The following is a 26,863-nucleotide window of genomic DNA, read 5'->3' on the forward strand; positions in this document are numbered from 1 at the left end:
ACCCCACCCTCCCCTCCCTCTGGCCCTCACCACATTGCTGTCTGTGTCCATGAGCTATGCATATATGTTCTTTGGCTATTCTCTTCACCTTTTTCCATCCCATCCATCCCACCATCCTCCTCTGACATCTGTCAGTCTGTTCCATGTATACATGCCTCTAGTTCTATTTTGTTCATTAGATTCCACAAATAAGTGAGATCATATGGTATTTGTCTTTCTCTGACTGGCTTGTTTCGCTTAATGTAATAATCTCCAGGTCCATACAGGCTGTTGCAAAACATAAGAGTTCCTTGTTTTTTATTGCCACGTAGTATTTCCATTGTGTAAATGTGCCACAGCTTTTTTATCCACTCATCTATCAATGCAACTTGGGCTGTTTCCAGATCTTGGCTATTGTAAACAACACTGCTATAAACATAGGGGTGCATATATTCTTTTTGACTGGTGTTTCAGGATTCTTAAGATATATTCCCATTAGTAGGATTTCAGGTTCAAGTAGTAGTTCCATTTTTAATTTTTTGAGGAAATTCAACACTGTTTCCCACAGTGGCTGCACCAGTCTGCATTCCCACCAGCAGTGCACGAGGGTTCCCTTTTCTCCACATCCTCACCAGAACTTTTTTGTTGAGTTTTTTTCTTTGTTTTTATTTTTTAATTAAAAAAAATTACTGTTGAAAGTATTACAAATGACCCCCTTTTCCCCCCATTCACCCCTTCTAGCCCACCCCTACCCCCACCCCAAGCCTTCACCACCCTATTGTCTGTGTCCATGGGTTATGCATATATGCATACAAGTTTGGGTTTATCTCTTCCCACACACCCAACCTCCCCCGCCTTCCCTCTGAGAGTCCACAGTCTGTTCTATGCTTCTATGTCTCTGTATCTATTTTGTTCATCAGTTTATTTTGTTCATTAGATTCCACATATGAGTGAGATTGTGTGATACTTGTCTTTCTCTGACTGGCTTATTTCATTTATCATGATACTCTCCGGGTCCCTCCATGCTGTCTCAAAGGGTAAGAGATCCTTCTTTTTTACTGCTTCATAGTATCCCATGGTGTAAATATACTACAACTTCTTTATCCACTCATTTATTGATGGGCTCTTGGGCTGTTTCCAGATCTTAGCTATTATAAATTGCCCTTCTATGAATATAGGGGTGCATACATTCCTTCTGATTGGTGTTTCGGATTTCTTGGGATATATTTCTAGAAGTGGGATCATTGGGTCAAATAGCAGTTCCATATTTAATTTTTTTTTAGGAACCTCCATACTGTTTATCAAAATGGCTGCACTAGTCTGCATTCCCACCAGCGGTGTACTAGGGTTCCCTTTTCTCCACATCCTCACCAGCACTTGTCATTTGTTGATTTATTGATGGTAGCCATTTTGACAGGTGTGAGGTGATACCTCATGGTCATTTTAATCTGCATCTCTCTGATGATCAGAGACTGACATTTTTTCGACTCTTGGCCGTCTGTATGTCCACTTTGGAGAAATGTCTATTTAGGTCCTTTGCCCATTTTCTTCCTTGTTGTTGTATAAGTTTCTTACATATTTTGGATGTTAACTCTTTATCAGATGTATCTTTGCCAAATATATTCTCCCATACAGTGGGCTCCCTTTTCATTTTGTTGATGGTTTCTTTTGCTGTGTAGAAGCTTTTTATTTTGATGTAGTCCCATTTGTTTATTTTCTCCTTAGTTTCTCTTGCCCTAGGAGATATATCTGCAAACATATTGCAACAAGAGGTGTCTGAGATTTTGCTGCCTATGGTTTCTTCTAGAATTTTTATGGTTTCATGACTTACATTTAAGTCTTTTGTCCATTTTGAGTTTATTCTTGTGTAGGTATAAGTTGGTGGTCTAGCTTCTTTTTTTTTTTTGTGTGCATGTATCTGTCCAGTTTTCCCAGCATCATTTATTGAAGAGATTATCTTGACTCCATTGTATGTTCATGCCTCCTTTGTCAAATATTAATTGAGCATAATGGCTTGGGTCAATTTCTGGGATCTCTGTTATGTTCCACTGATCTATATGTCTGTTCTTGTGCCAGTACTAGGCTGTTTTGAGCACAGTGGCTTTGTAGTATAATTTGATATCTGGTATTGTGATCCCTCCAACTTTGTTCTTCTTCATCAAGACTGCTGTGGCTATTTAGTATCTTTTTTGATTCCATATAAATGTTTGGAGTATTTGTTCTAGATCTGTGAAATATGCTATTGGTATTTTAATAGGGGTTGTATTGAATCTATAGATTGCTTTGGATAGTATGGACACTTTAATGATGTTAATTCTACCAATCCATGAACACAGTATGTTCTTTCATTTGTTTATATCTTCCACTATCTCTTCTTTCAACATCCTCTAGTTTTCCAAGTACAAGTCTTTTACCTCCTTGGTTAAATTTATTCCTAAGTATTTTAATTTTTTGTTGCAATGGTAAATGGGATTGTTTAGTTTCTCTTTCTGAGAATTCACTATTGGTGTATAAAAATGCTATAGATTTATGGGTGTTAATTTTCTATTCTGTTACATTTCCAAATTCATTTATTAAATCTAGTAGTTTTTTTATAGAGTCTTCAGGGTTTTCTATGTATAGTATCATGTCATCTGCAAATAATGAGAGTTTTACATCCTCCTTTCCAATTTGGATGTCTTTTATTTCTTCTTCTTGTCTGACCACTATGGTATAACCAAGACTTCCAGAACTATGTTGAACAAGAAAGAGGGCATCCCTGTCTTGTTCCTGTTCTTAGGGGAAATGGTTTTAGGTTTTGCCCATTGAGTATGATGTTGGCTGTAGGTTTGTCATATATGGCCTTTATTATGTTGCGGTATGATCCCTCTATTCTCACTTTTTTAAAATTTCTTTATTGGTTAAGGTATTACATATGTGTCTTTCTCCCCCCATTGCCCCCCCACTCATGTCCTCACCCCCCTGTTGTCTGTGTCCATTGGTTAAGCTTATATGCATGCATACAAATCCTTTGGTTGATCTCTCCCCCTTACCCCCACCCTCCCCTACCTTCCCTCTGAGGTTTGATGGTCTGATAGATGCTTCTCTGTCTCTGGATCTGTTTTTGTTAATCAGTTTTATGTTTTTCATTATATTCCATAAATGAGAGAGATAATGTGAAATTTATCTTTCTCTGACTGGCTTATTTCACTTAGCATAATGCTCTCCAGTTCCATCCATGCTGTTGTAAATGGTAAGAATTCCTTCTTTCTTACTTTGCTGAGTTTTTATCAAAAATGGGTCTTGGATTTTGTCGAATGCTTCTTCTGTGTCTATTGATATGATCATGTGATTTTTGTCTTGCAATCTGTTTATGTGCTGTATCACATTAATTGATTTGCAAATATTGTACCAGCCTTGCATGCCTGGAATAAATCCCACTTGGCCATGATGTATGATCTTTTTAATGTATTGCTGGATCCAATTTGCTAATATTTTGCTGAGGATTTTAGCATCTATGTTCATCTGGGAATTGGCCTGTAATTCTCTTTCTTTGTCATGTCTTTATCTGGTTTTGGAATTAGGGTAATGCTGGCCTCATAGAAAGAATTTGGAAGTGTTCCTTCCTCTTGAATTTTTTGGAACAGTTTGAGGAAAATAAGGGTTAGTTCTTCTTTGAATATTTGGTAAAACTCCCCTGTGGAACCATCCAGACCAGGGCTTTAGTTTGCTGGGAGTTTTGTTTGTTTGTTTGTTTTTTATTACTGCTTCAATTTCGTCAGTAGTTATTGGCCTATTCAGGTTTTCTGATTTTTCCTGATTGAGTTTTGGAAGGTTGGATTTTTCTAGGAATATGTCTATTTTGTCCAGGTTGTTCTGTTTGTTGGAATAAAGTTGTTCATAGTATTTTTTTTTTTTATAATCCTTTATATTTCTGTGGGGTCTGTTGTTACTTCACCTCTTTCATTTCTGATTTTGTTTCTTTGGGTCCTCTCTCTGTTTCTTGGTGAGCCTGGCTAGAGGTTCATCAATCTTGTTTATACTTTCAAAGAACCAGCTGTTGGTTTTATTGATCTTTTGTATATGTATTTTTTTGTCTCTATGTCATTTATTTCTGCTCTGAACTTTTATTCTTCCTTTTACTTACTCTGGGCTTTTCTTATTGTCCTCTTTCTAATTCTTTAAGTTGTAGTAGTGTTAGATAACTTATTACCAGTGTTTCTTGTTTGTTTGTTTTTGTTTTGTTTTTTGAGGTAGGCCTGTAGTGCTATGAATTTCTCTCTCAGGAATGCTTTCACTGTTTCCCATAGATTTTTGGATTGCTATATGCTCATTTGCATTTGTTTCCAGAATGTTTTTTGTTTGTTTGCTTGTTTGTTTTAATCCTCACTGGAAGATATTTTTCTATTGACTTTTAGAGAGAGAGGAAGAGAGAGGGAAAGACAGAGAGAAATATCGATGTGAGAGAACCACATCGATTGGTATCCTCTTGCACGCACCCTGACCAGGGCCTGGGCTGGGGAGGATCCTGCAACCAAGGTATGTGCCCTTGACCAGAATCAACCCCGGGACTCTCTGTTCTGCAGGCCAATGCTCTATCCACTGAGCCAAACAAAATAAGGGCCAGGATGTTTTTTATTTCTTCTTTGATCTATTTGGTAACCATTCATTTTTTAATAGCATGTTATTTAGCCTTCATGTATTTGGTTGTTTTTGAGTGTGTTTATTGTAGCTGATTTATAATTTCATGCCATTGTGGTCTGAGAAGATGCATGATATGATTTCAATCTTCTTGAACTTGTTAAGACTTATTTTGTGTCCTAACATATGGTCTATCTTGTGAATGACCTATGTGCACTTGAGAAGCACATATATTCTGCTGCTTTGGGTGAAATGCTCTGAAGATATACATCTGATCCAGTGTGTCATTTAAGGTTACCATTGCCTTGTTGATTTTTTGTCTGGAAGATCTATCATTGATGACAGTGGGGTGTTAAAGTCCCCTACTATGACTGTATTGCTGTCGATCTCTCCCTTAAAGTCCAACAAGATTTTCTGTATATATTTGGGTGCTCCTATATTGGGTGCATAAATGTTTACCAGAGTTATTTCCTCTTGTTGGATCAATCCCTTTAGTATTATGTAGTGACCTTCTTTGTCTCTTTTATGGCTTTATTTTTAGGTCTGTTTTGTCAGATATGAGTATTGCTACCCCAGATTTGTTTTTTTCATTTCCATTTGCATGGAATATTTTTTTCCATCCCTTCACATTCATCCTGTGTGAATCTTTTGTTCTGAGGTGGGTCTCTTGTAGACAGCATATAATTGGGGAATGTTTTTGTATTCATTCAGCTACCCTATGTCTTTTGATTGGAGCATTTGATCATTTATATTTAAGGTTATTATTGATAGGTACTTATTTATTGCCATTTTTTCTTTATACCTATGTTCCTCTATTTCTCTGTTTCTTCTTCTTAATGCAATCCCTTTAACATTTCTTGCAGTGCTAGTTTAGTGGTACTGAACTCCTGGGTGCGCGCACTTCTCAGGGCTGTGACTGGCAAGGAAGCTGGAGTCTGTGGCTTCCTGAAAGAGAGCCCAGGAGAAAAAGAGTGGCAGGAAAATGCACAGGAGGGAGGGTATGGGTGAGACTGGGTGAGGTGAGACTGAGAGGATGAAGGAAAGAAGAGAGACCTTGGATTTGAAAACATCACGTTGGGCTGTGACTTTTACACCCTACGGGAGAAAATTAGTTGGGGAGACTTAGAGGGAAATTTCTTGGAGTTGTTTAAAATGAAGTCAGAATAAGTAGAGTTTGTTATCTTTGTTTCCAATAATAATCGGGCCAGTTGGCATTCTTGCGTTGTCGTCCATCCTTTTACAATGATCAGTGTTCCCTCCGTACAGGGAGAAGGGAGGCATCACACCTTTCTCCTGCCACCGGTGAAAGTTTAGTCTGTGGGGCTGATGCGTGGTCTGGTGGGGAGCCTAACTCAGCAGGGACTGGCACTGTTCTCCGGGTGTGAGGGTGGGAAATGGGAGCTGGATTGTGCACCAGTGCTGTTGCCATTTGAGGAAGAATGGCAGCTGCACACCCAGGCACACCTTGGTGATAAGTTAACGTCTGGAAATGGGACCCAGCGGGCTCCTGAAGAGTGATGCGAGGACATGGGACCAGGGTGGGACTCAGAGGAGCATGAGGCTCCTGATGGGACAGAGAGGGAACCAAAGAAAAGATGCTCACCGCATGATTGAGCCGCCGTTAGCTGGGGGTTAAAGAAAAATCCTGCTCAGGGCACCAGCCGCTGAAGGGAATCAAAAGAAAGGAAGGAAAACTCCCACAAACCTTCAGTAGTATCTACAAAGTTGCCGTCTAGTATCTGATGTTCAGGAATAGAAAGGTGGGATCAGCTCTAGGGATCCCCGAGGGGACAAAAGTCCCAGCCAGGTTGTCTCTTCATGCTGATGCCCGAGGCACCCCCGCGGGAGATGCGCTGCTGGCCCTCAGCTCTCTCCTGTCCCTGGGGTCTCTCTTCCACAGTCATGGCTCTACCCTGAACAGGTGTGGGCTGGCCACCGACCTCCGCATCTGGAGAGCCACGTGGAGGCCTTATCAGTGGGGTGCAGGCAGGAAACAGACTCCCATTCAGTTGGTCCAAGTGAAGGAACGTTAGTGAAGGGACTTCCTGCAGAGCTGGAGGTCGGTCTAAGGCAGCCCCGGGGGTCTGAGGCCCCCAGCAATGGCGAGAGCAGGGAGTTGAAGGGGCGGCAGGAAGTAGTGCTGCTGGGGTCCCGTCAGCACTGGTCCTGAGCAGGGAGGAGAGCTGGAGAGACAGGGCGGGAGGGCACAGAGCCAGTGCCCAGCCTGTCCTTCCCACATCCTCTGAACTGCCGCCCATGGCCTCGCCCCTCCAGAAGCAGCCGCAAAGGAGCAGGGAGGGTCGTCCCCGGGGTCAGCCTCCTGGGGCAGGGAGCAGGGCAGGGCAGAGAATGGGTTTGTGGGCAGATGGGTGGAGTGGAGTAACCAGCTCAGAGATCTCTTAAGAAGTTTTCTTAAAGGCGCAGCATTTGTTTTTGGTGCAGAGCCTGTGTGAGGTATTATACAGCCATGGCAGATAGCTGGTGTGGGCCACGCTCCAGGCGGGGACACCAAGGTGGCTCCAATGTGTGGTGTGTGCACCTCTGGAGTAGCAGCAGGCACGGGTAACTGTACCAGCGCCATCACACCGCAGATCCCAAAGGTGTGGTGATTTTCAGATTTAAGTGTTTAAAACATCTCAAACTTTTTTCATTTTGATTTTTTCCTAAAAGAGCAAGGAGGGAGTATTCCCTGAGATGTTACAAGTTTGCTCTTCAAGCTGGGGAAATAATTTTATCAACATCTAATGTAATTGATTAGGTCTTTGCTGCTACCAAACACATACACGTGCGCGCACACACACACACACACACACGCACACACACAGGCACACACATATGCACACACAGTTCATCCTTTCACAGGAGGTGATGTTGGATTAGAGCTGTGGTTAACGGCACAGTCAGGCTGCGCGGTGGAGAGGACAGCTGAGCGCTGGCTTCCAGGCCGGGCTCCCTGCTGCCGCTGTGTCCTGTGCTTCCGAGGGCCACTCACTCAGCCCCGGAGCCACCGCCTGAGAGAGGCGGCAGCCACCTGGCGGCTGCTCTGCTGGGGAAGCACCCTGAGAGCAAGCAGAAGCTGCATAGAATCTGGGGTCGAGTTTGCTGTGTTTTCTAAAGTGCCATTGATCAACCAAAGGACTTGTGTGCAGACATATGAGCCCAACCAGCGGTTAAGGACAACAGGGGGGTGGGGGCATGTGTGGGGAGGGGGGTGGGATGGAAATGGGGGGACGAGGACAAATATGTGATACCTTAATCAATAAAGAAATTAAAGACTTAAAAAAAAATAAAGTGCCATTGCTCCCTGAGGAGGAGAAGGGGAAAACAACTCCCCAGCAGCACTCCCCTCCACCCCCTTGGACCTTAAAGCAAGGCTACGTACCTACCCAGGACTTCAGAAAGGATATGGGAACTCTCCCCGCACGGCCTCCTGCGGCAGCTCCCCCTTGAGCCCTGGGCCCACATGCCTTACCCTGAATGTCCCCGTGAGCCCCAGTGTCAACCTGCTGTGTGTCTGAGAGGTTTCGAGAGGAGACTTAGCTCCCTCTTCAGAAGGACAGAAATTTCTCCTCAGAGCATCGCTCACTGGCACAGTAGCTTGCCCCCTGTTAAAAGGCAAACGCCCTGGGAAGGGAAGCACACCGAAGCCTTCCAACTCTACAGTGAGTCCACACTCCAGGGCCTGGAGGGCTGGCAGGAGATGGCCACTCCTGGCTCACACTTTCCCGTAAGGTCTTTTCCTCATTCTCTGTCCAGAACCCATTTTAAAGGGCTGTAGGCCCTGAATACGCTGGGGGTCGGGAGTGAGGAAACCCCTCTCAATCTGAAGAAGAGGAAGAATGAGGTCAGAAAGCGCTCCAGGCTGGCCCATCCTCCTCACCCAGGTGTTACAGGGAGTTGAATTAACAACAGAGACATGTGCTAATGCTCTGGTCTTAGAAGCAGGTGCCCTAGAGAGAGGAGAGGTCAAAGCACCTGCCCTTCATGTGAGTCTTGATTGCAGCAGCTGAAGGCTGTCCATGGGCCCAGCAGCGCACTGGAGCGGCAGTGTGGCAGCAGTCTGGTGATTTGGGGCAGGAAAATCTCATTCGTTATGGTTTTATAGCAAGGTTTTGAGCCCCAAATCACTTCTAGTTAGAGCCTAGAAATGCATTCTGTCCCTGATGTGGAAGTATGTTGTTTGTTAAATGAAAAATGTTAAGCCTTAAACATTTAATAGGCGCACTGTCCCCTCCGATGCAAACTGGAGAGAGTGAGTTTGAAGTGAAGTAATGAAGTGAAAGGAGCGTGGCATCATTTTGCCTCCTGCTCTACATCGCCTGGTAACTGAATCTGGCAAAGAAGTGAATTAGGATTCTCCGGGGTTGGAGGCAAGGCAAAATCAAATACCCAGTGGACAGCATCCTGGCTGCCAGCATCCTTGCCCACCCCACTTCCTCACTGAAGCTGCGCACGCTGCTCTCAGGCACCTAAGTGTGAGCTGTGCGGGCTCATTGAGTTAGTGTTGGCACTTCCTGTTCTCTCCATCCCGTCTGACTTGCACTTCATGGATTTCTTTTTATAATTCAACTAGAGGCCTGATGCACGAAATTCGTGCAAGGGGCTTGGCCCTTGCAGCTGCGGCGGCTTGACTCAGCTCTCACAGCCCTGGCTTTATCCAGAAGGTCGTCCGGCTGTCCGGTCTAATTAGCATATTATGGTTTTATTATTACAGACTAGAGGCCCGTTGCACGAAGAGATTTGTGCAATAGGCCTTCCTTCCCTTGGCTTCCAGCATCAGTTTTCCTCTGGCACCCGGGACCCAGGCCTTTGCTCCAGCCAGAGTCTGCCTTCTTTGTCTTTGCTGCAGGCTCTGGCCAGAGTCTGCAGTCTTCGTCTTCGCTGCAGCCAGAGTGCCGCTCCTGTAGATCCCTTCGCCGCCCCCCGCCCCCCGCCCCCCCCCCCGTCATAGCAGGCATCCTGCCCTGCCCTGCCACTCCGAGCCTGGAGCAGCTGGGCGGCCGCCATCTTTGTCCTTCTAATTTGCATATTCCCTCCTGGTTGGCTGGTGGGCGTAGCAGAGTGATGGCCAATTTGCATGTTTCTCTTTTATTAGTGTAGATGACATACATATATTTTGTGTGTGCATAGGGGAGATGTGGCAGGAAAGGGTCAGGGCTGTTCAGTATCTCTACAGTCTCGGGTATGTATCATCTTTCTGAAGTGCTGCTGTCCACCGTGTGGCTGGAGGGGGGCATGTCTGCTGCCCTGATTGTGCCTGGAATGAGCCCTTGCATTAAAGTTGGCCCATCAGTTGGTTTCACGTGGCTCCGCTACTAGATCCGTGCAGTAGCTGAACCGAGAGCAGCCAGGACGAATCTCTGAGTGTAACTGAATGGTCCTTCCATGAAGTGACGTGTTGTGAAAACAACTGCAAGTGGATTGTTGCCAATAGCAATAAGAGTTGTAAACAAAAGCAGAGTAAATTTGAGTTACATGTGCGAAGCCCTTTAGTAACTGCAATGGTCCTTTCGGGGAACTCACAGGAATATGAATGATTTTTTTGGGGGGGTGATACTTTTCAACCATTTGGAAGGTGCTTTCTTAGGTGGCACGCTCCGTGTGTGACAATGAACACGAGGCCCTCTGCATGGCTACCACCCATTCTTGTTGCTCAGGCAGGGGGTCTTCACAGGGTGCGTGGTTGTCCTGTATCCTCCTCAGTGACAACTGTAGGGGGAAAAGCTCTGATGATGGGCAACTTACTGCACAGAGATTGTGCCTGTGACAATGTAGAAAGCAATCTCACTGGTCAGCTTCAGGCTAGGATATTGACAGAACCAAATCAATATTTGGAATCTGGAGGGGAAAGGGGATTAGGTAAGTAAGTTTATGTGATTACACTCATTTAGAAGTTTGCCCAGTGAGATATAACTGGGCTTGGCTTTGAAAGGGCATCTGGAATAGGAAGAACCTTGCTCATTTTTGAAACACCTTTTTTCCTCTGTGTTCTTCAGATTGAATAATTTCTGTTGATTTGTCTCTTCTGTCATATCAATTCTACTATTAAGCCCTTCCAGATATTATTTTTTTACTTCTAAAATTTTCATTTTGTTATTTTTATAGTTTTTATAGTTTCTATTTCTCTGCTGAAAATATTTTGCCATTCATTTCAAAGGTATTTGCTTTACGTCATGGACTATAATTGCTGGTTTAAGTCTTTATCTGATTATTACAACACCTGGGTCATCTCAGTATTCTGATCTATCAATCACCTCATATCTTCAGAACTGGTCATATTGGCTTGCTTTCTTTGTCTGTTTCATTTTGGAATTATATAATGATGTGTTGAATATTATGTTTTAAGACTCTGGATTCTATTTCAATTCTCTGGAAAAAGGTTGGCTTTTTTGGTTTTGTTTTGTTTTAACAAAATCTGATTATGTTTAGAAAGCAAGGCTCTCCGGTCAGTCGGGTTGAAAGCCTGTTCCCAGCAGCAGGGAACAGGCAGTTCCCAGAGAGCGTGCACAGCGCACACATGTCCTGCACTCCCATCTGAGTCCCCAGACACCTGGCCTGAGACCTTCACTGTCTGCATTGACTTTCCTTTTAATTACTGATCTTTTATCTTTTTAGCCACAGAAATTTCAAGGAAATTCAACAAAGAAAATCAAATCCAAAAAATTGCATCACCTCAAAGGCCAGAGGGTTATTGCAAGATGTGACGCAAATGGCTTTTATTTCCCAGGTAGATATACTATTTTGTAAGATTGCTTTGTTAAAGAATATGCTATCGGGGAGGGGACCAGCGGTTCTCAAACTGTGCTTTCCCTAGAACATTGAGATTTCATAGCTGTACTAAGATACTCCACTTCTGAAATGAAATAGTGATGGGTTTCTCCCCTTAATTTGTGGCAAGGGAGGGATAGCCAGAAAATACATTTACTTTAATCCCTCATTTGTTTAGTAAACAAATCTTTACTGCACATCTACTGTGTTCCATGTATGTAATATTCCTAAAGTGCTGTTCAATCTAGTGTGGTGAGCAAACAGATGGAGGTTCTTATCTTCATGGAGATTACAGTCCAGTGAGGGAGACAGACAAGCAACCAAATACATATGTAGTGTGTCAGATGCAGTGCTATAGAGAGAGAAATCAAGCACGAAGGTGTCGAGGTGAGAGTAGCAATTCTAAATAAGGTGGCCCATGAAGAGCTGCCGGGGAAGGTGACAAGTGAGTGAGGGCCTGAAGGAGCAGGGCAGGCCATGAGGTTATCTGGAAGAAGAGAGTTCTAAGCAGAAGGAACAGCGTGCAGGGTCCTGAGGCCGAATGCACGTGGCGCATTGGAGGAAGAGGCCGTGTGGCTGGGCCTGAGCGGTTTGCCCGGGTTCCCAGAGCAGGTGATCCTAAAGGCATCAGCCAGGTGCGTTCACGTGGGAGCTTCTCGGATAGTGGAGGTAACATGAATGAAGATCTAGAGATGAAGACATTTCATGTCTGGAGAAATAAAACAGATCATGGCTGGAACTAGAATGCAAAGGAGGGGTAGGAAATAATGAGGCGCTTCAGAGAGGTAAACACGGGGCTGTTTATTAAGGGTCAGTTAAGAAATGGCGATTTTGCCCTGGCCGGGTGGCTCACTTGGTTGGAATATGGTTTGGCACACTAAAACATGTGGGTTCCATTCCCAGTCAGGGCATGTACCCAAGTTGCAGGTTTGATCCCTGATCAGGGTGCATTCAGGAGGCAACTAATGGACTTATCCCTCCCTCCATCCCTCCCTCTCTAAAATCAATAAGTATGCCCTTGGGCAAAGATTTTTTTAAAGTGTGGATTTTATTGGGGAGCCACACTTAAAGCAGGGAGACACAGTCACATTTGGATGACTCTCCCTTTGCGGTGTCAAGAGTGGCTGAGGACAGTTAGGGTGTCACTCAGGGCCCTGGCTTGGGCCATAAGTAGTGACACCTCCCAGCCATCCATGGTGGCGTGGACAGGAAGATGATGAGGCGTGTCAGGGACATAATGAATTGGAGGCGCACTACTCTTGTGTGATGTCTCAAGATCTCTATCTCTAGACAGATTTCCTCTTCAGACTCAGAGTTAAAGGAATAATTCTTTGTAATGTTAGTTAAAATCTTATTTTTAAGTAAAAAAGGGGGGATGCTTCAGCAGGAGTTTGGTTTCCAGCAGGCATCTGTGTAGAACCGACAACTAAGACATTTTCTCTGAAATTTGGTAGCTGTGCTTTGGAGTGGGTTGGATGAGTCTGACTACGAACTGAGCAGCTGAGATGAGCTCATAGGCTAGGACCATGGTCGGCAAACTGAGGCTCTTTGGCCCCTTGAGTGTGGCTCTTCCACAAAATACCACGGTCTGGGCAAGTCTATTTTGAAGAAGTGGCGTTAGAAGAAGTTTAAGTTTAAAAATGTTGGCTCTCAAAAGAAATTTCAATCGTTGTGCTGTTGATATTTGGCTCTGTTGACTAATGAGTTTGCCGACCACCGGTAGGACATACAACTGCTGTGCAGGAGCAGGGCCCGGAAATCTGCCCTTCCTCCGGGGCTCATGTGTGCTGGGAGGTGGTTACAGGAGCCACCCTGCTTGGTCCTATGATTTGAGCCGGGAGAGGGGTCCAAAGCCCATTTGGCAGTTGAATGAAAATGCTGACAAGGACTGGATTCCAAATGGCTGGATTAAGGGCATGGGATCAGTTTACTGGCCAGGGTCCCAGAGCAAAGTGATTGGCTCCAACGTTTCCTCAGGCCCCTCCCCCTGTGATGAGAACATGCTGAGCACTGTTGCTGCCTGTCTGGGGAAGTAGAGGAAACAGGTGACACCATGGCCACCTGCAATGCCGAGGCCATGCCAGCAATCGTTACTGCCCTGGTGGTTTGTTTGTTTTAATGTGCAATTAGAGGCAGAGAGCACACACTCCTCCTGGCTGCGTGGGATTGGGCTAGTTGAGAAGTTTCAATTTGTGACTGTGATTAAACTCAAACAAGCCGGTTCAGAGGAAATAAACATTTGAATTTAATCATAAAATCCACGACTTTGCTTAGTGGCCAGTTAGGAAATGTTGCCTCAGCCAGCTGGAATGGTGATGCGTGGTTACCCGAGGTGCTTAGCTTTTGCTCCTCACATTCTTTAATTGAGAATTTCGATTCTACTGTGATAGTTATTTTTGTAAAAAATAATTTCAAGCTTACAGAAAGGTTGCAAGAATAATACAGAGAACTCCTCTATACTCTTTCCCAGTTTTATCAATTTTTAACATTTTGTCACATTTATTATACCACATATATTCCTCTCTCTCCCCCCACCTTTCTCTCTATCCCTCCTTCCACACTTTAATTTTTTTTACTATTTGAGATTAGGTAAAATCATCATAACCCTTTACCCCTTAATATATCAATTTGTATTTCTCAAGAAGAAGGGTAATCTCTTAATACAACCACTATAAGGTTATACAATTCAGGAAACTTAACATTATTATACTACTTTTTATCTGTACATTTCCATTTGGTTATTGTCCCAATAATGGCCTTTCTAGCATTTTTTCTCTAGCACAGGTCCCTGTCCAGAATCTTGTACTGAATTTAGTTAGCATGTCTCTTTAGTCTAGAATCATTCTCCAGCATTTCCTGCTTCATGATATTGACATTATTTGAGAGTAAGGTCAATTATTTAATGGAATGTTCCCCAGTTTGGGTTAGATTAGATTCAGATTATGCATTTCTGGACAGAATGCTGTCTAAGTGATATCATGATGTCATGTGATCTATAGACCACCCGATTCCTACACATTTTTATTCTCCCCTTGCAAAAAAGGGGCCAAAGTTGTGTGGAGCAAGGCATGATATTGACTGGTGCCTTCCGTTCAGTAACTCTTGTTCAAAACCCCCAAACGTTTCTAATGAACAGTAGCTGGCTTTACAATGCCCCTGGGCAGAAGGCGGCTTTGGGGCAATTGGATCAGGGTGTCCATTGCTCAAGGCCAGGTGTCCACCTGGAGCAGAGCTGGCTGCACTAGCTGCCCCCCTGGGAATCGGGGCCGGGTCTCCATCCAGCTGACTGTTCCAGGTCAGCGTGCGCATCTAGTGAAGGAGCATAACTGCATGTGCAGATGCACCGGCTTATCGGGATGCTGAAGGGCAAGGAGGGAGGCACATTCCAAAACCTTATTTTAAGTCCTTATGTGAGGGAATGGGATCATCCTTCCTGCTGTTCAGTGAGGAGCAGCATTTTCCCTCAGGAGTCACAGTGGTGAGGAGTCTGGGTTGCAAGATTTCCACACATGGCAGTGGGAGCAAAGGCCTTGGGTACTGTCTCAGGCGTAGTGACTGAGGGTCAGGACACTGTGTGTGTGTGTGTGTGTGTGTGTGTGTGTGTGTGTGTGTGTGAGTGTGTGTGTGTGTGTGTGTGTGTGAGAGTGTGTGTGTGTGTGTGTGTGTGTAGTGTGTGTGTGTGTGTGTGTGAGAGAGAGAGAGAGTGTGTGTGTGTGTGTGTGTGAGTGTGTGTGTTGTGTGTGTGAGTGTGTGAGAGAGAGTGTGTGTGAGTGTGTGTGTGTGTAAGAGTGTGTGTGTGAGAGAGAGAGAGAGAGTGTGTGTGTGTGTGTGTGTGTGTGTGAGTGTGTGTGTGTGTGTGTGAGTGTGTGTGTGTGTGTGTGTGATGTGTGTGTGTGTGTGTGTGTGTGTGTGTAGAGTGTGTGTGTGAGAGAGAGAGAGTGTGTGGGTGTGTGTGTGTGTGTGTGAAGTGTGTGTGTCTGTGTGTGTCTCAGTGTGTGTCAGTGTGTGTGTGTGTGTGTGTCAGTGTGTGTGAGAGTGTGTGTGTGTGTGTGAGTGTGTGAGAGTGTGTGTGTGAGTGTGTGTGTCTCAGTGTGTGTCAGTGTGTGTGTGTCAGTGTGTGTGTGTGTCTGTGTGTGTCAGTGTGTGTGTGTGTGAGTGTGTGTGAGTGTGTGAGTGTGTGAGTGTGTGTGTGAGTGTGTGTGTGAGTGTGTGTGTGTGTGTGTGTGTGTGTGTGTGTGTGTGTGTGTGTGTGTGTGTGTGTGTGTGTGTGAAGTCTGCCTCTCTCCTCTACCAGCCATGGGAAGTTTCTGAGCCTCAGATGCCTTAGCTTCCCAAATGGGGCTCAAAACAGTTAAAAACCCCATAAGACTGTTGTGTAGATTAAATGCGATAATGTACAGCATGTTGTAAACTGGGGAATGTTAATTACCAGCCTATCATCCAACCTGAGAGCTCCTCAGGGATATGAACACCCCTCATCTTCTCCTGGGAAGAGGGAGTGCGTGCAGTTTTAAAACTTTCACAACCCGGCACATACCTTGGTCTCCGGTTCAGTCCTTGGTCGGGGCACCAACCGATCCCCTTTCTTCTTCTCTCCACACCCCCTGCCCCCTTCCTCATTAAAAAACACACATGTTAACAACAACTCAAAAAGGCAAAAATCAGCACAGTTAGCTGGAAGGGAACCCTCTAAAATTAAAGAAGATAAGAATATGGTGAATGGCCGTGTAGGGTGACAGTGCATTGGGGCAGGTGGTGGGAAGGCTACTGGTGGGCAAAGCGATTGCCTTTTGCAGGAGATGGAATTGACTGGACTGTGAATATCAGAAGGTTCTTATAGCCAGAGATTTTTAAGAAAGAAAATCCAGTCTCCAGCCTGAGAAATTCCCATTTGGAGCAAAGATTAAGAACTATTCCTACATCTCTCACCAAATGAACTGGGCCGCTGTATGCTTAGACTATTTCTCCAGTCCTCTAACGGCTGAGCACGGCCACAGTTTTGCTGAGGGCCTCAATAGGGGTGTGTCCGTTTCCTAGCCTAATGCAGGAGAGCCCTCTGGCCCAGGTGGGGAGCCCTCTCATACCCAGGACGATCACCAAGCTTCCTTCAGGAGAAGAGACCCACAGAACAAAGACCACAAATGGTTCTTGGTGACATTTCAGAACCAGGGGCCGAGGACAGGAAAGCAGCGGTGTCAGGAAGCCTAAGGTTGGAAGCTGGTCTTGGATCAGGACATGGAAATGCTGGCAGCTCCTTAATTAGATGGAGAAGGAGCAAGAGCAGAGGCTGAGCCAGCTGGACAGGCCGGGGGGGGGGGGGTCCTGCAGGACACAGCAGAGGGGTCAGCGGCCAGGCTGGTTCTACAGTTAGGCCACAGAAAGCACCCTCATTTCGGGAGGTGGGCAAAGGCCACATCTGCAGAGAATGTGCACAGAGGAAAAGAGAGCGAAGGGACTAAAAGAGGTTATAGTAACACTGAAAAGTTTGGGTCCAACGGCCTAGGGCAGGTCGGGCATACTGTTCTGTAAAAGGCGGAGAATGAATGGTTTAGATTGTGGACATGCAGCCTCGGTCACAACTGCTCACAGGAGGCAAGAAACCGGAAAACTGCCTGCCGCTAAAGCCCCTGCCTGAGCCCCCAAGGCTGGGGCATGAGGAGCCTCTCAGGGCCGAGCCCCGACCTGAGCTGAGGAGAGGGGTGGGGTGGGGGTTCTCTTCTACCAGGAGTGGTCCTTCACTGTTTCCGTAACAAATTCCTTCAAAAAGTGGAGCTTCTTTCTCTAATGAAAAGAGTAGGCACTTGATGGTAGGCAATGTGTGAGTAATGTGTAAGGAATAGTCAACATCCAGGTGAACGTTTAGTTTGATAAGAAAGCACACACTGTGGAAAGCTGGTTTTCCCGTGTGTGTGTGTGTGTGTGTGTGTGTGTGTGTGTGTGTGTGTGTTAAAAAGGTTTCCATTTCTTTGGTTATTTCATACAAAAGACATGGACTCAGGATGAAACTCGGCAGTCTCCTGGCCACGTCCAGGGCCTGGGCTTGGCCAAGGCGGCCTGTGAGCGGGCGGGGCCCGACGGGACGTGCGCTTTCTGTCCCAGAGCGGAGGTCCCGGCAGCTGCCACTGCCCGGGAGTGGCCTGTCCAGACCGCCCCCTGCTACGTATAACCCGCGCGTAAGGGGAACATGCATTCATCTCGGCTAAATGACAACACGTGCACCCAGCACGGCATCTTCCTTTCTGGGTATAACAAGCTCTTTGAGGAGAAGGAAAGGGCAAGGAAACGTGTGGGTTCTGGTTTTCTCCGTTTTGGTTGTAGATTTTAGGGAAGCTGTGGGATGTGCTCCACCTCGCGGTCTTTTCATTGACCTAACAGTAATGAAAGGCTGGCGATGGGAGTTCGCATTTCCTTTCACTCACAACTGAACAACATGGGTTTTCAATATCTCAGCTCTGTGGAAGGGAGTGTGGCTAACACAAACACATAAGGAGACGGACGGTAGGGTGTCCAGGAAGAGGGTGTCTGTTTCTGAGATGGCTGCTGGTGACGCTGCACATGCTCTGGCCCCCCGCTCCGTGGCGCCCAGACCAGAGCATGCCCTTCCCCGCCTGCAGTCTGCACTCCCCCCCCCCCCCCCCCAGGAGGCGTCCCTCGCTATCGGGTGAGTCATCAAAGAGGCACGCTGATGTAAACAGGCAAAGTGTGACCATTAGCACAGTCCACAGGAGGGGCAGCCCCAGGCGACAGACATTCCTTGTCCTCCTAACGCAGTTTTTGCCATTTTGTTTTTTTACTTAAAAATAAGATATGTACAGTGTGCATAGGAATTTGTTCATAGTTTTTTTTTAAAACTATAGTCCGGCCCTCCAACGGTCTGAGGGACAGTGAACTGGCCCCCTGTTTAAAAAGTTTGAGGACCCCTGTCCTAGCGAATTTTAACTTTGATTCCTTCCAGGGGTCGTGAAGAAGTGCATAAGCCCCACCCATGCACTGGTGGACTTCAGGTACGGAGACACCAAGGTTGTGCCTACCTCCTTCATCACGCCTGTGGGGGGCGCCATGCCCTGCCCGCTGCTCCAGGTACCCGCCCCAGCACCTGTTCCCGGTCCCTTTCACGTTCCCAGCGCTCTGAGGACAGGCAGCCGGGGCCAGGCCCTTCGCTGCGCTCTGGTTGGGCTGGAGGAGGAATGGCCCCTTTTCTGTGACCACTTGCCTGGAGACTTCTTTGTTCACGACCCTGATCTGCTAACCGCCTGGCATACAGCTCAGGACTGCACTTGCCACTTTACAGGCCATAGGTGGTCAGGGAAGGGAGTTGCTGAGGCTGTTGGTGCTCTTGAAACTATAACTGCAAACTATATTAAATAGTTTTTCTTAAAAAATATGTTTTTATTGATTTCAGAGAGAAAGGGAGAGATAGAAACATCAATGATGAGAATCATTGACTGGCTGCCTCCTGCATGTCACCCTACTGGTGATCAAGCCCAAAACCCGGTCATGTGCCCTGACCGGGAATCAAACCATGACCTCCTGGTTCATAGGTCAACACTCAACCACTGAGCCACACCGGCCGGGCTAAATAAGTTTTAAAGCAAGGGCAGAGGTCATGCTTTCCCTGACAGCCAGGCCAGAGAGTAGCGAGAAGGCCCCAGAACTGCAGTGCCGTGGGTTTTTGGAGGGAGTGGAGGAAAAGCGCCGAGGGAGCACACTTGCAGGGTCACCTGGTTGTGTGGCCGCCTCCCCTGCCAGACCCAGGCGCACGTCAGCGTACTTCCTCCCGGGATCCTGTCCATCTGACAAGTGCCCAGCAGCTGTGTCCCGCCCAGGACTTCCTTTCCGCTGGAGGCTGTCTCCATGTTATTACCCACGGAGTCTGCTGTGTGCTCCGAGCACTAGGAGCAAGCCTGTGTTCCTCTCCCCGGGCTTCCTGTGAGGCCCCGCAGGCCCCGCCCACCAGTCCTGGGAGGATGTTTCCAGACCCCTCCCAGGCCCCGCTGCAGTGGGCCTTCCTCCAGCCAGTCACTGAATTCCAGGGTGGCCCCTGAGTACAAGGATTGGGGAACCATTGACTCTTTCTGAGAAAAAAAAAAAATGTATTTGAAATTTAGAATCCTGGGTGTTTTAAAACACGCTTATATTAATACTCTCTAGAAGACCTATAAGCAAAATGTTTACTATGACGCATGTTCTCATCTACAGGTTGGAGATTATGTATTTGCCAAGATTGTGACACCCAATGGGTTTGACTTCTATGTCCCTGCCATTGTCATAGCACTTCCGAATCAGGATGTGGCCGAAGATAAACTCTACACGGTTTTGAAGTGTAACAACCGGAGAGTAAGTAGAACTGCCTTTGGAGAAGGGCTGAGTCGCCAGCAGGAGCCACTCCCTCACCCCCTCTCTGCGGGCCGCACCTAGCTCTTTCCTGGCCCTGCCAGGTGCCCTGAAGAAATGATTTCCCTGCTGCATCCACGCCCCCTGCAGGTTGGATTCTGCCCACTCAAGACATAAAAGCTGCCCTTACTACGGGAGCCGTGGCCTCCCTGCTCCTCCACGGGACGGCCCTTTGGGCTCCTGCTCTGCCTCCTGGCTGGGAGCTCCCTTGGCCTCATCAGGGTCCTTCCTGTCCTTACAGCTCTCGCTCTCGCTCTCGCTCTCGCTCTCACTCCTGCTGATGCTGATGCTGATGCTCAGGAAGCTCCTGCCTGATGCTCCCCTGCCGGTCCTCCCAATGGATCTTCTCTAAAAGCTTCAGAAAACATCTTTATCAGTTATGAATCTGATGTCATTTGCCTGCCTGCTGTCTCCCCTGCCCCCCACCACACCCCCACACTTCTCAGCAACCTCAGGAAAAAGTGCAGCTTTGGGGATGCGAAGTACAGCACAGGGAACATAGTCAGTAATATTGTAGTAACTCTGTAGGGTGCCAGGTGGGGACTGGAAATATCGGGGTCACTCTGTAACGTGTAGGATTGTCTGACCACTATGCTGTACATCTGACATTATTACAAAATAATATTAAATGTAAATAGTAACTGATCATTTTAGAAATAAGAAGAAAAGAAAGGAAGAAAGGAAAGTAAAGGAAAGGGAAGAAAAGGGAAAGAAAGAGAGAAAAAAAAAGAGAAAAGAGAAAAAAAGCAGAGCTTGACCAGCACAGTTCTGGCTGCCGTGGGAGCTGGAACACAGCGGCCTTTCTGCCCCTGGCTTCTGCTCCTCCTGGACGGCCTTCCTTCTTCTTTCCATGAACCCCCTGTCACTCGGCAGCTCCTGCCTAGTTGTGCCTCCCTGCCCAGGCCCTCGGGGTCCCGCCCACTGTCCTGCCTCTTCCCACACCAGCTTCCTTGCCAGCCAGCTCCCACCTCCTTCAGTGCAGGAGCTGTGGCCTGGCACCTTTGCACATGACAGCCCCTGGGGAAGAGAAGGTTCTCACAATCGCTTTTCCAATTGTTTGATGAAATGATGTTTCTAGTAGGAATAACTTTGCTCGGATGGACTACTTACTATGCTTGGAAAATAGACTGGTGAGCAAAAAGGAGCAAATAGAATCACAGACGCTAACTTTACTAGGCCTTAGTATGTGGCACAGGTGCTGCTCCAAGTGCGTGGCCCGCAGCGGATCGCTGAGAGCTCAGAACACTGTGAAGTGGGACCAGTCACCCTGTCTTCGGACAGTAGAGAGGTCATCACACACGTTGTGCCGTAGAACAGGCAGGAACCAGTAGGTCCGGCTCTCAGGCCGCACGCTCGCACTCTGCGTCTGCCTGCTGCTATGCAGAATGAAATATCCAGTCAATTCTGGATTGAAGGCCAAGAGTGAAGAGCAACTGAGCCAGTGGGCCCAGAGGCACTGAATCCAGCCTGACAGGCAAGGGGGAGAAAGGGTGCTTTCTCATCAAACCAGGAAAGCCTGAGAGAAATGGGCATTCCTGGGGCTGTTCGACGACAGCACAGGGGCCGCCTGGAAAGGCACTGGCTGGCGCTGCTGTGGGCAGTCTCCCAGGCAGGAAAGGAGAAAGCAAATCCAGGGATGACTGAAGAGACATCCCGGCATGTCCCCAGGGTGCAGCACGGTCAGGGCATGGACGCTGAAAACAGTTCTGATGGAGATCCTGGAGACTCATGGGGCTGAAGGTCGGCGCTCATTACGGGGTGATGGTGACAGTTTATAAGCCCAGGAAAGAGATGGCCAAGGCCGAAATATAGGACGGTGGTTATGTGAGAGGATGTGTATGTGTGTGTGTGAGTGTGTGTGTACCCACTGCATCTTATGTGGCTGGACTTGGCAAATGATCCAGGACATGGAGAATGACAGAGAGGACTCAACAGTGACTTTTATTCAGCATGTAATTATCAAGTGAGGCTGTGTATCTACACTGCACTCTTAAATATCACTCTAAATAGGATAATGGCTAGTCGCTATTATAAGGGGTTGAGCTGGAAGAAAATTACATCTGAACTGTGGACATCTCTCAGTTACTCTTTTGTGTTATTACAGGAATTTTGCCCACGAAATGCACTTATAAAGATCAGCCAGAACAAGTATGCTCTCTCTTGCTCTCATATAAAGTCACCCCCAATTCAGGAGGACCCCAAAGTGTAAGTGGACCGCACTTTTTACTTCCTGAATTTTATTCATATCTGCACCTTTCATCAGTTTCTAGGTTGAGATTCATGATGTCTAAGTACTCGGGAGGAAGCAGTGTTGGGCGACTTCTGCTTAAAATGTGGTTCCATGGTTATTCCTTATTCAATGTCACACCTTTTACCTCCAGGTTATTCGTCTATCTGGTTCTAGTCTCAAATCTAACACTATTTTGCTGACCTTTCAGAAAAGCATTCTGACTTCTGTCATGAATATGAAGGAATTATTCTCCTTTTATTTGTAAGGATTCAAGGCATTCCTTCTCCCCAGCCCTTGGCAACCACCATCCTACTTTCTGTCTCCATGATTTTGACTACTGTGGGAACCTCACATGAGTGGAATCATACAATAGTTGTCCTTTTGTGACTAGCTTGTTTCACTTAGCACAGTGCCCTCATGGTTCATCCATGTTGTAGCAAATGCTAGACTTCCTTTCCTTTTTAAGACTGAACAATGTTCCATTGCATGTATATACCATATTTTGTTTGCCCCTCTCTCTGTCTCTGAGCACTTGGTTTGCTTTCACCTCTTGGCTATTGTGAGTAAAGCCCCTATGAACATGGGAGGCCCTGCTTCATTCTGTGGGTATATAACCAGAAGTGGAATTGCTGGTCACATGGTAGTTCCACTTTTAACATTTTGAGGGACTGCCTACTGCTTTCCACAGCAGCTGCTCCGTTTTACATTCCCACCAGCCATGCACAGGATTCCAGTTTCTCTACATCCTGGCCAGGACTTGTTATTTCTTAGTTTTGTTTATTTTCTTTTTGATAATAACTATCCTAATGGGTATGAAATAGTCAAGCCAGTTTTTTCATCTTTCTTGGAAATTACCTCCAGAATTTTTGAGCTGATCTTTGAAAAGTATCACATGTGGTAAATCTTGATCCTTTGAAGAGGAATTTGATCAATGGAATTTTCTGTTTAGAAATAACTAAAATTTTCCCCACCCTATTAACTTTTTCTTGACAATTTCCAAAAGGATCTGAAAGCAGCCATTGTCAAAGTTTTTCAGAATGAAGGCCAGTGGTCAAGGTGGCAGATGCTGATTATGGGAACAAAATATGGTCTAACAAATACCAGACAGCTGGTGTCTTAACTTCCCCTGAAGGCTCTGAAAAAGCCAGTTCTCAAATGGTGTGCCATGCTGGCATGGCTGAATGAAGTCAAGGTATTTGTTTCCAAGATGCCTTCTTTGAAAGACAATATTTCTGGATAAATAAATTGGCCAGTATATTTTCTCTGTGTTTTTTGGTACCTTTTGACCAACAAACATCTCTCCATTTCCCCCACTTGCATCCCAGCCCCTGGCAACCCCCACTGTACTCTGTCTATGAATTTGGCTTATTTTAGTTTTCACATATGAGAGAGATCATGCAGTATTTGACTTTTTCTGAAACATTTCACTTAACAAAATACCCTCAAGTTCCATTCAAGTGGTTGCAAATTGCAAGGTTTCTTTCTTTTTTACTGCTGAATAATATATATTCCCATTCATTCATCAATGGACACTTAGGTTGCTCCCATGTCTTGGCTATTGTAAATAATTCTGCCATGAACATAAGAGTGCAGATATCTCTTCAAGATAGTGATTTCATTTTCTTTGGATAAATACCCAAGTGGAATTGTTGGGTCATAAGGCAGTTCCATTTTTTTAATACTAACATTTACTATTTATTTATTTAAATTCTCTCCCAAGAATATTTTTTCATTAATTTTTAGAGAGAGTGGAAGAGAGAGAGAAAGACAGAGAGAAATATCGATGTGAGAGAAACACATTGACTGGTTGCCTCCTACACATGCCCAACCAGGGCCCAGGTCAGAGAGGAGCTTGCAACTGAGGTATGTGCCCTTGATGGGAATTGAACCTGGAACCCTTTGGTTCGAAGTCTGATGCTCTATCCACTGACCCAAATGACTAGGGCAAGGCAGTTCCATTTTTAATTTTGGGGGATCCTCCATACTTTTCTCCACAGTGGCTGCACCAATTTACATTCCCACCAACAATGCACTAGGGTTCCCTTTTCTCCACATCCTCACCCACACCTGTTATCTCTAGGTTTGGATCTCTCTGTAGACACAGCAGCTGTCGAGACCATGGTGACCCTGATTCTGTCTCTCTAGGGAAGATGTGGGCATGAAGAACTCAAGTTTACTCACATGGCCAGTCAGAGAAGCTGGCACCACCGACCTCAGGGAGCTGAGACAGGAGAACCTTAGGAGAAAGAAAAAGAAGCCTGCCAAGAGGCTGCCTCTGCAGGAGGTGGTGTCCTCGGATTCAGACGACCCTTCCCATGGCAACAGGTCCCAAGAGTCCTACCCCTGGAGACACCCCAAGTCCAAGGAGGGAGGGGGGCGACATCATTTATCTCCAGAACACCCTGAAATCACTCTCAAGAGTAGTACATGTGAGATCACCCCCCAGTTTCTGGGCCAGTTTAGGTCTCAGCACACTAAAAACCCTAATACCTTAAGTAATGCTGACATCACTTCCCCAGAGAAGGGTCGAGGCGCAGGGTTTAGGAGTCAGCCAGCAGAGTCATCGCTGCCTCACCTCCACCTGAGCAGCCCCGCCCTGCACTCATAGAGCCTCCCACAGCAACAAAGGGCTGAGGATTGTCGCCAGGAGACCTTAAAGCAGTCTAGTAGCAGCTATGGTTAAGAGAGCCAGCGTTCCTCCAGGGCCGCCCAGACCTCAGCCCTGACACTGTGGACCTAGCCCCTCTGCTGAGGTAAGGCCGCCTTCTTCATCCCACCCTGCTGTCCCTGTTTGTAAGAAGGTAGACTTCTCTGCCTCCCCCACCGGGATCTCCGACCTATTGGAGCTTATTGGTTTGGGCTTTTCCATTTCTTTGTCCTATTCCCTCCCCTGTCCTCACAAAAATACGCTCAGTCTTCTGGAAGACTCTCCACACCCAGAAGTTTAATCTGATAGATTGCTGTTGTAGGATTTTCAAAAATTTTTAGTTATAATCCAAGCCTGAAGTCTTGTTTTAAACTAAAGTATTTCATATGAATTAGGGATTTTATCATTTAATATTAGGACTGAAATTAAGACTTAATAACTTGTATGAGAGCTACAAGACTGAACATTTCCTATTTTATTGTTTTTATTGAGCCCTCCCTAATTGTTTTTGTCTGTAGTCTGTTGTAGGTACCCTCTAATTGAGCGTGGACCCAGAATAAAAACTCTTACATTGGAAACATTTCAAAGTTATTTGATTGTGTGATATTGCTTTCTTTGAACACATTTTAGCAATCCTATCTAATAAAAGAATAATATGCAAATCAGCCATCACTCTGTTACAAAGCCCCGCCCACAAAGCCACGCCCACCAGCCAATCAGCATGAGTATGCAAATTAACCCAACAAAGATGGCAGTTAATTTGCATACACAGAGGGAGGGAGGAGTGAAGACTGAAAACAGCATAAGGAAGAGAGAGGGAAAGTGGAAAGCAAGGCGGCTGCAGCTGCGGCTGCGGCTGCTGGAGGGAAAGCACTGGCAGTGCGTGCTGGATGGGGCAAGGTGCGCAGCGGTGGCACGTGTGGCCATGGAGGCAGTGGCGGCGGGAGGCAGCGGGTTGGTGGACGAGGCGGGTCGGGTGGGTGGGGCGGGGCCCCAGAGGCAGCTGCAGCGGGGGGGCACAGCGGGTCGGGCATGCGGGGCGAGGCACGCTGCGATGGTAGCAGCGAACGCTGCCACGGAGGCGGTGGTGACCATGGGTTGGGTTGGGTGGGCGGGACGGGCAGGGGGCATTCCGCCCGCCCTGCCCGCTGCAGCGGGAGAGGTTGGGGGGCAGGACAGGTGGCTGTGGCAGGAGGGAAGCCCGCCGGAAGTCTTGCAGGAATATTCCTGCAACGGGTCGCTAGTAACATATAAAAGTATTCACCCCTATTCATTAATTTCTTTATAAAGTTAGCTTTATTAATTTAAAAAATGAAAAAGCTCATTCAAGTCACATCTTTTAGTCAATAATAGCTTTGGGGCTAGATAATCATAGGATACAGATTATTAATAAGAAAAAATTGGATGCTTTTTGCAAAAGCTAAGGCAGCATTCCAATACTCTAAAAATTCACAACATAATTAAAAGTGATGCTCACATTCCAGAAAGCTAATGAATCACCAAGGTTATGGCAAAGAAATTAAAAGAGGAATCCACTTCCAAAAATGTATAAGAAAAGGGACATGAGCTCAGCATCAGGAATGCAGTGAGGCAGGAATTGAGGAGTGAGGAAATGGTCCAGAGCAAGGCAGGGAGTTGTGGGAGGCGTACTGCCACCCAGAGCCTGGAGTTTCTCCCAGGCAGGAAGGCTGTGGAGCCCAGTAGAGAACGGGTCTGGCAGGGAAGAAGCCATTCATTCAGTTGCTGCAACTCATCATGCCGCCTGCAGGCCTGCATGCATCCATGTGGGCCATTGTGCATCCATGTGGGCCTGCATGCATGCATGTGGGCATGCATGTACTCATGTGGCCAGTGTGCATCCATGTGGGATGGTGTGCATCCATGTGTGCCAGCATGCATCCATGTGGGCCTGCATGTACTCATGTGGCCAGTGTGCATCCATGTGGGACAGCATGCATCCATGTGGGCATGTATGTGGGCTAGCATGCATCCATGTGGGCATGTATGTACTCATGTGGCCAGTGTGCATCCATATGGGCCTGCCTATACTCATGTGGGCCTGTATGCATCCATGTGAGCCGGCGTGCACTCAAGTGGGCTGGTGTACATCTATGTTGGCCTGCATGCATCTATGTGGGCCAGCATGCATCTACTAGTATGTGGGGCTTGTGTGCACTCATGTGGGCTAGCATGCATCCATGTGGGCCTATGTGCATCCATGTAGA

General features: G+C 46.5%; 1 protein-coding gene across 3 annotated transcripts in view; it reads left to right on the forward strand.

Moving 5' to 3' along the window:
• The window catches only part of VWA3B (von Willebrand factor A domain containing 3B), a 147,088-nt gene extending 121,859 nt beyond the window's left edge, over positions 1 to 25,229 (forward strand). The window contains exons 23-29 of one of the 3 annotated variants that reach the window (XM_028132663.2): positions 11,215 to 11,326; positions 18,323 to 18,447; positions 19,567 to 19,704; positions 21,866 to 21,966; positions 24,137 to 24,316; positions 24,511 to 24,744; positions 25,157 to 25,229. In XM_028132663.2, the coding sequence (XP_027988464.2) occupies positions 11,215 to 11,326; positions 18,323 to 18,447; positions 19,567 to 19,704; positions 21,866 to 21,966; positions 24,137 to 24,316; positions 24,511 to 24,535 (681 nt within the window). In that variant the 3' untranslated portion in view covers positions 24,536 to 24,744; positions 25,157 to 25,229. Of the gene's footprint in view, positions 1 to 11,214; positions 11,327 to 18,322; positions 18,448 to 19,566; positions 19,705 to 21,865; positions 21,967 to 24,136; positions 24,317 to 24,510; positions 24,745 to 25,156 lie in introns of those variants that run through there. The other 2 variants (XM_028132662.2, XM_054728301.1) reach the window with 2 other exon arrangements.
• Positions 25,230 to 26,863: the final 1,634 nt, after the last annotated feature.

This window comes from Eptesicus fuscus, chromosome 16 (assembly GCF_027574615.1).
Source record: "Eptesicus fuscus isolate TK198812 chromosome 16, DD_ASM_mEF_20220401, whole genome shotgun sequence".
Lineage (NCBI taxonomy): Eukaryota > Metazoa > Chordata > Mammalia > Chiroptera > Vespertilionidae > Eptesicus > Eptesicus fuscus.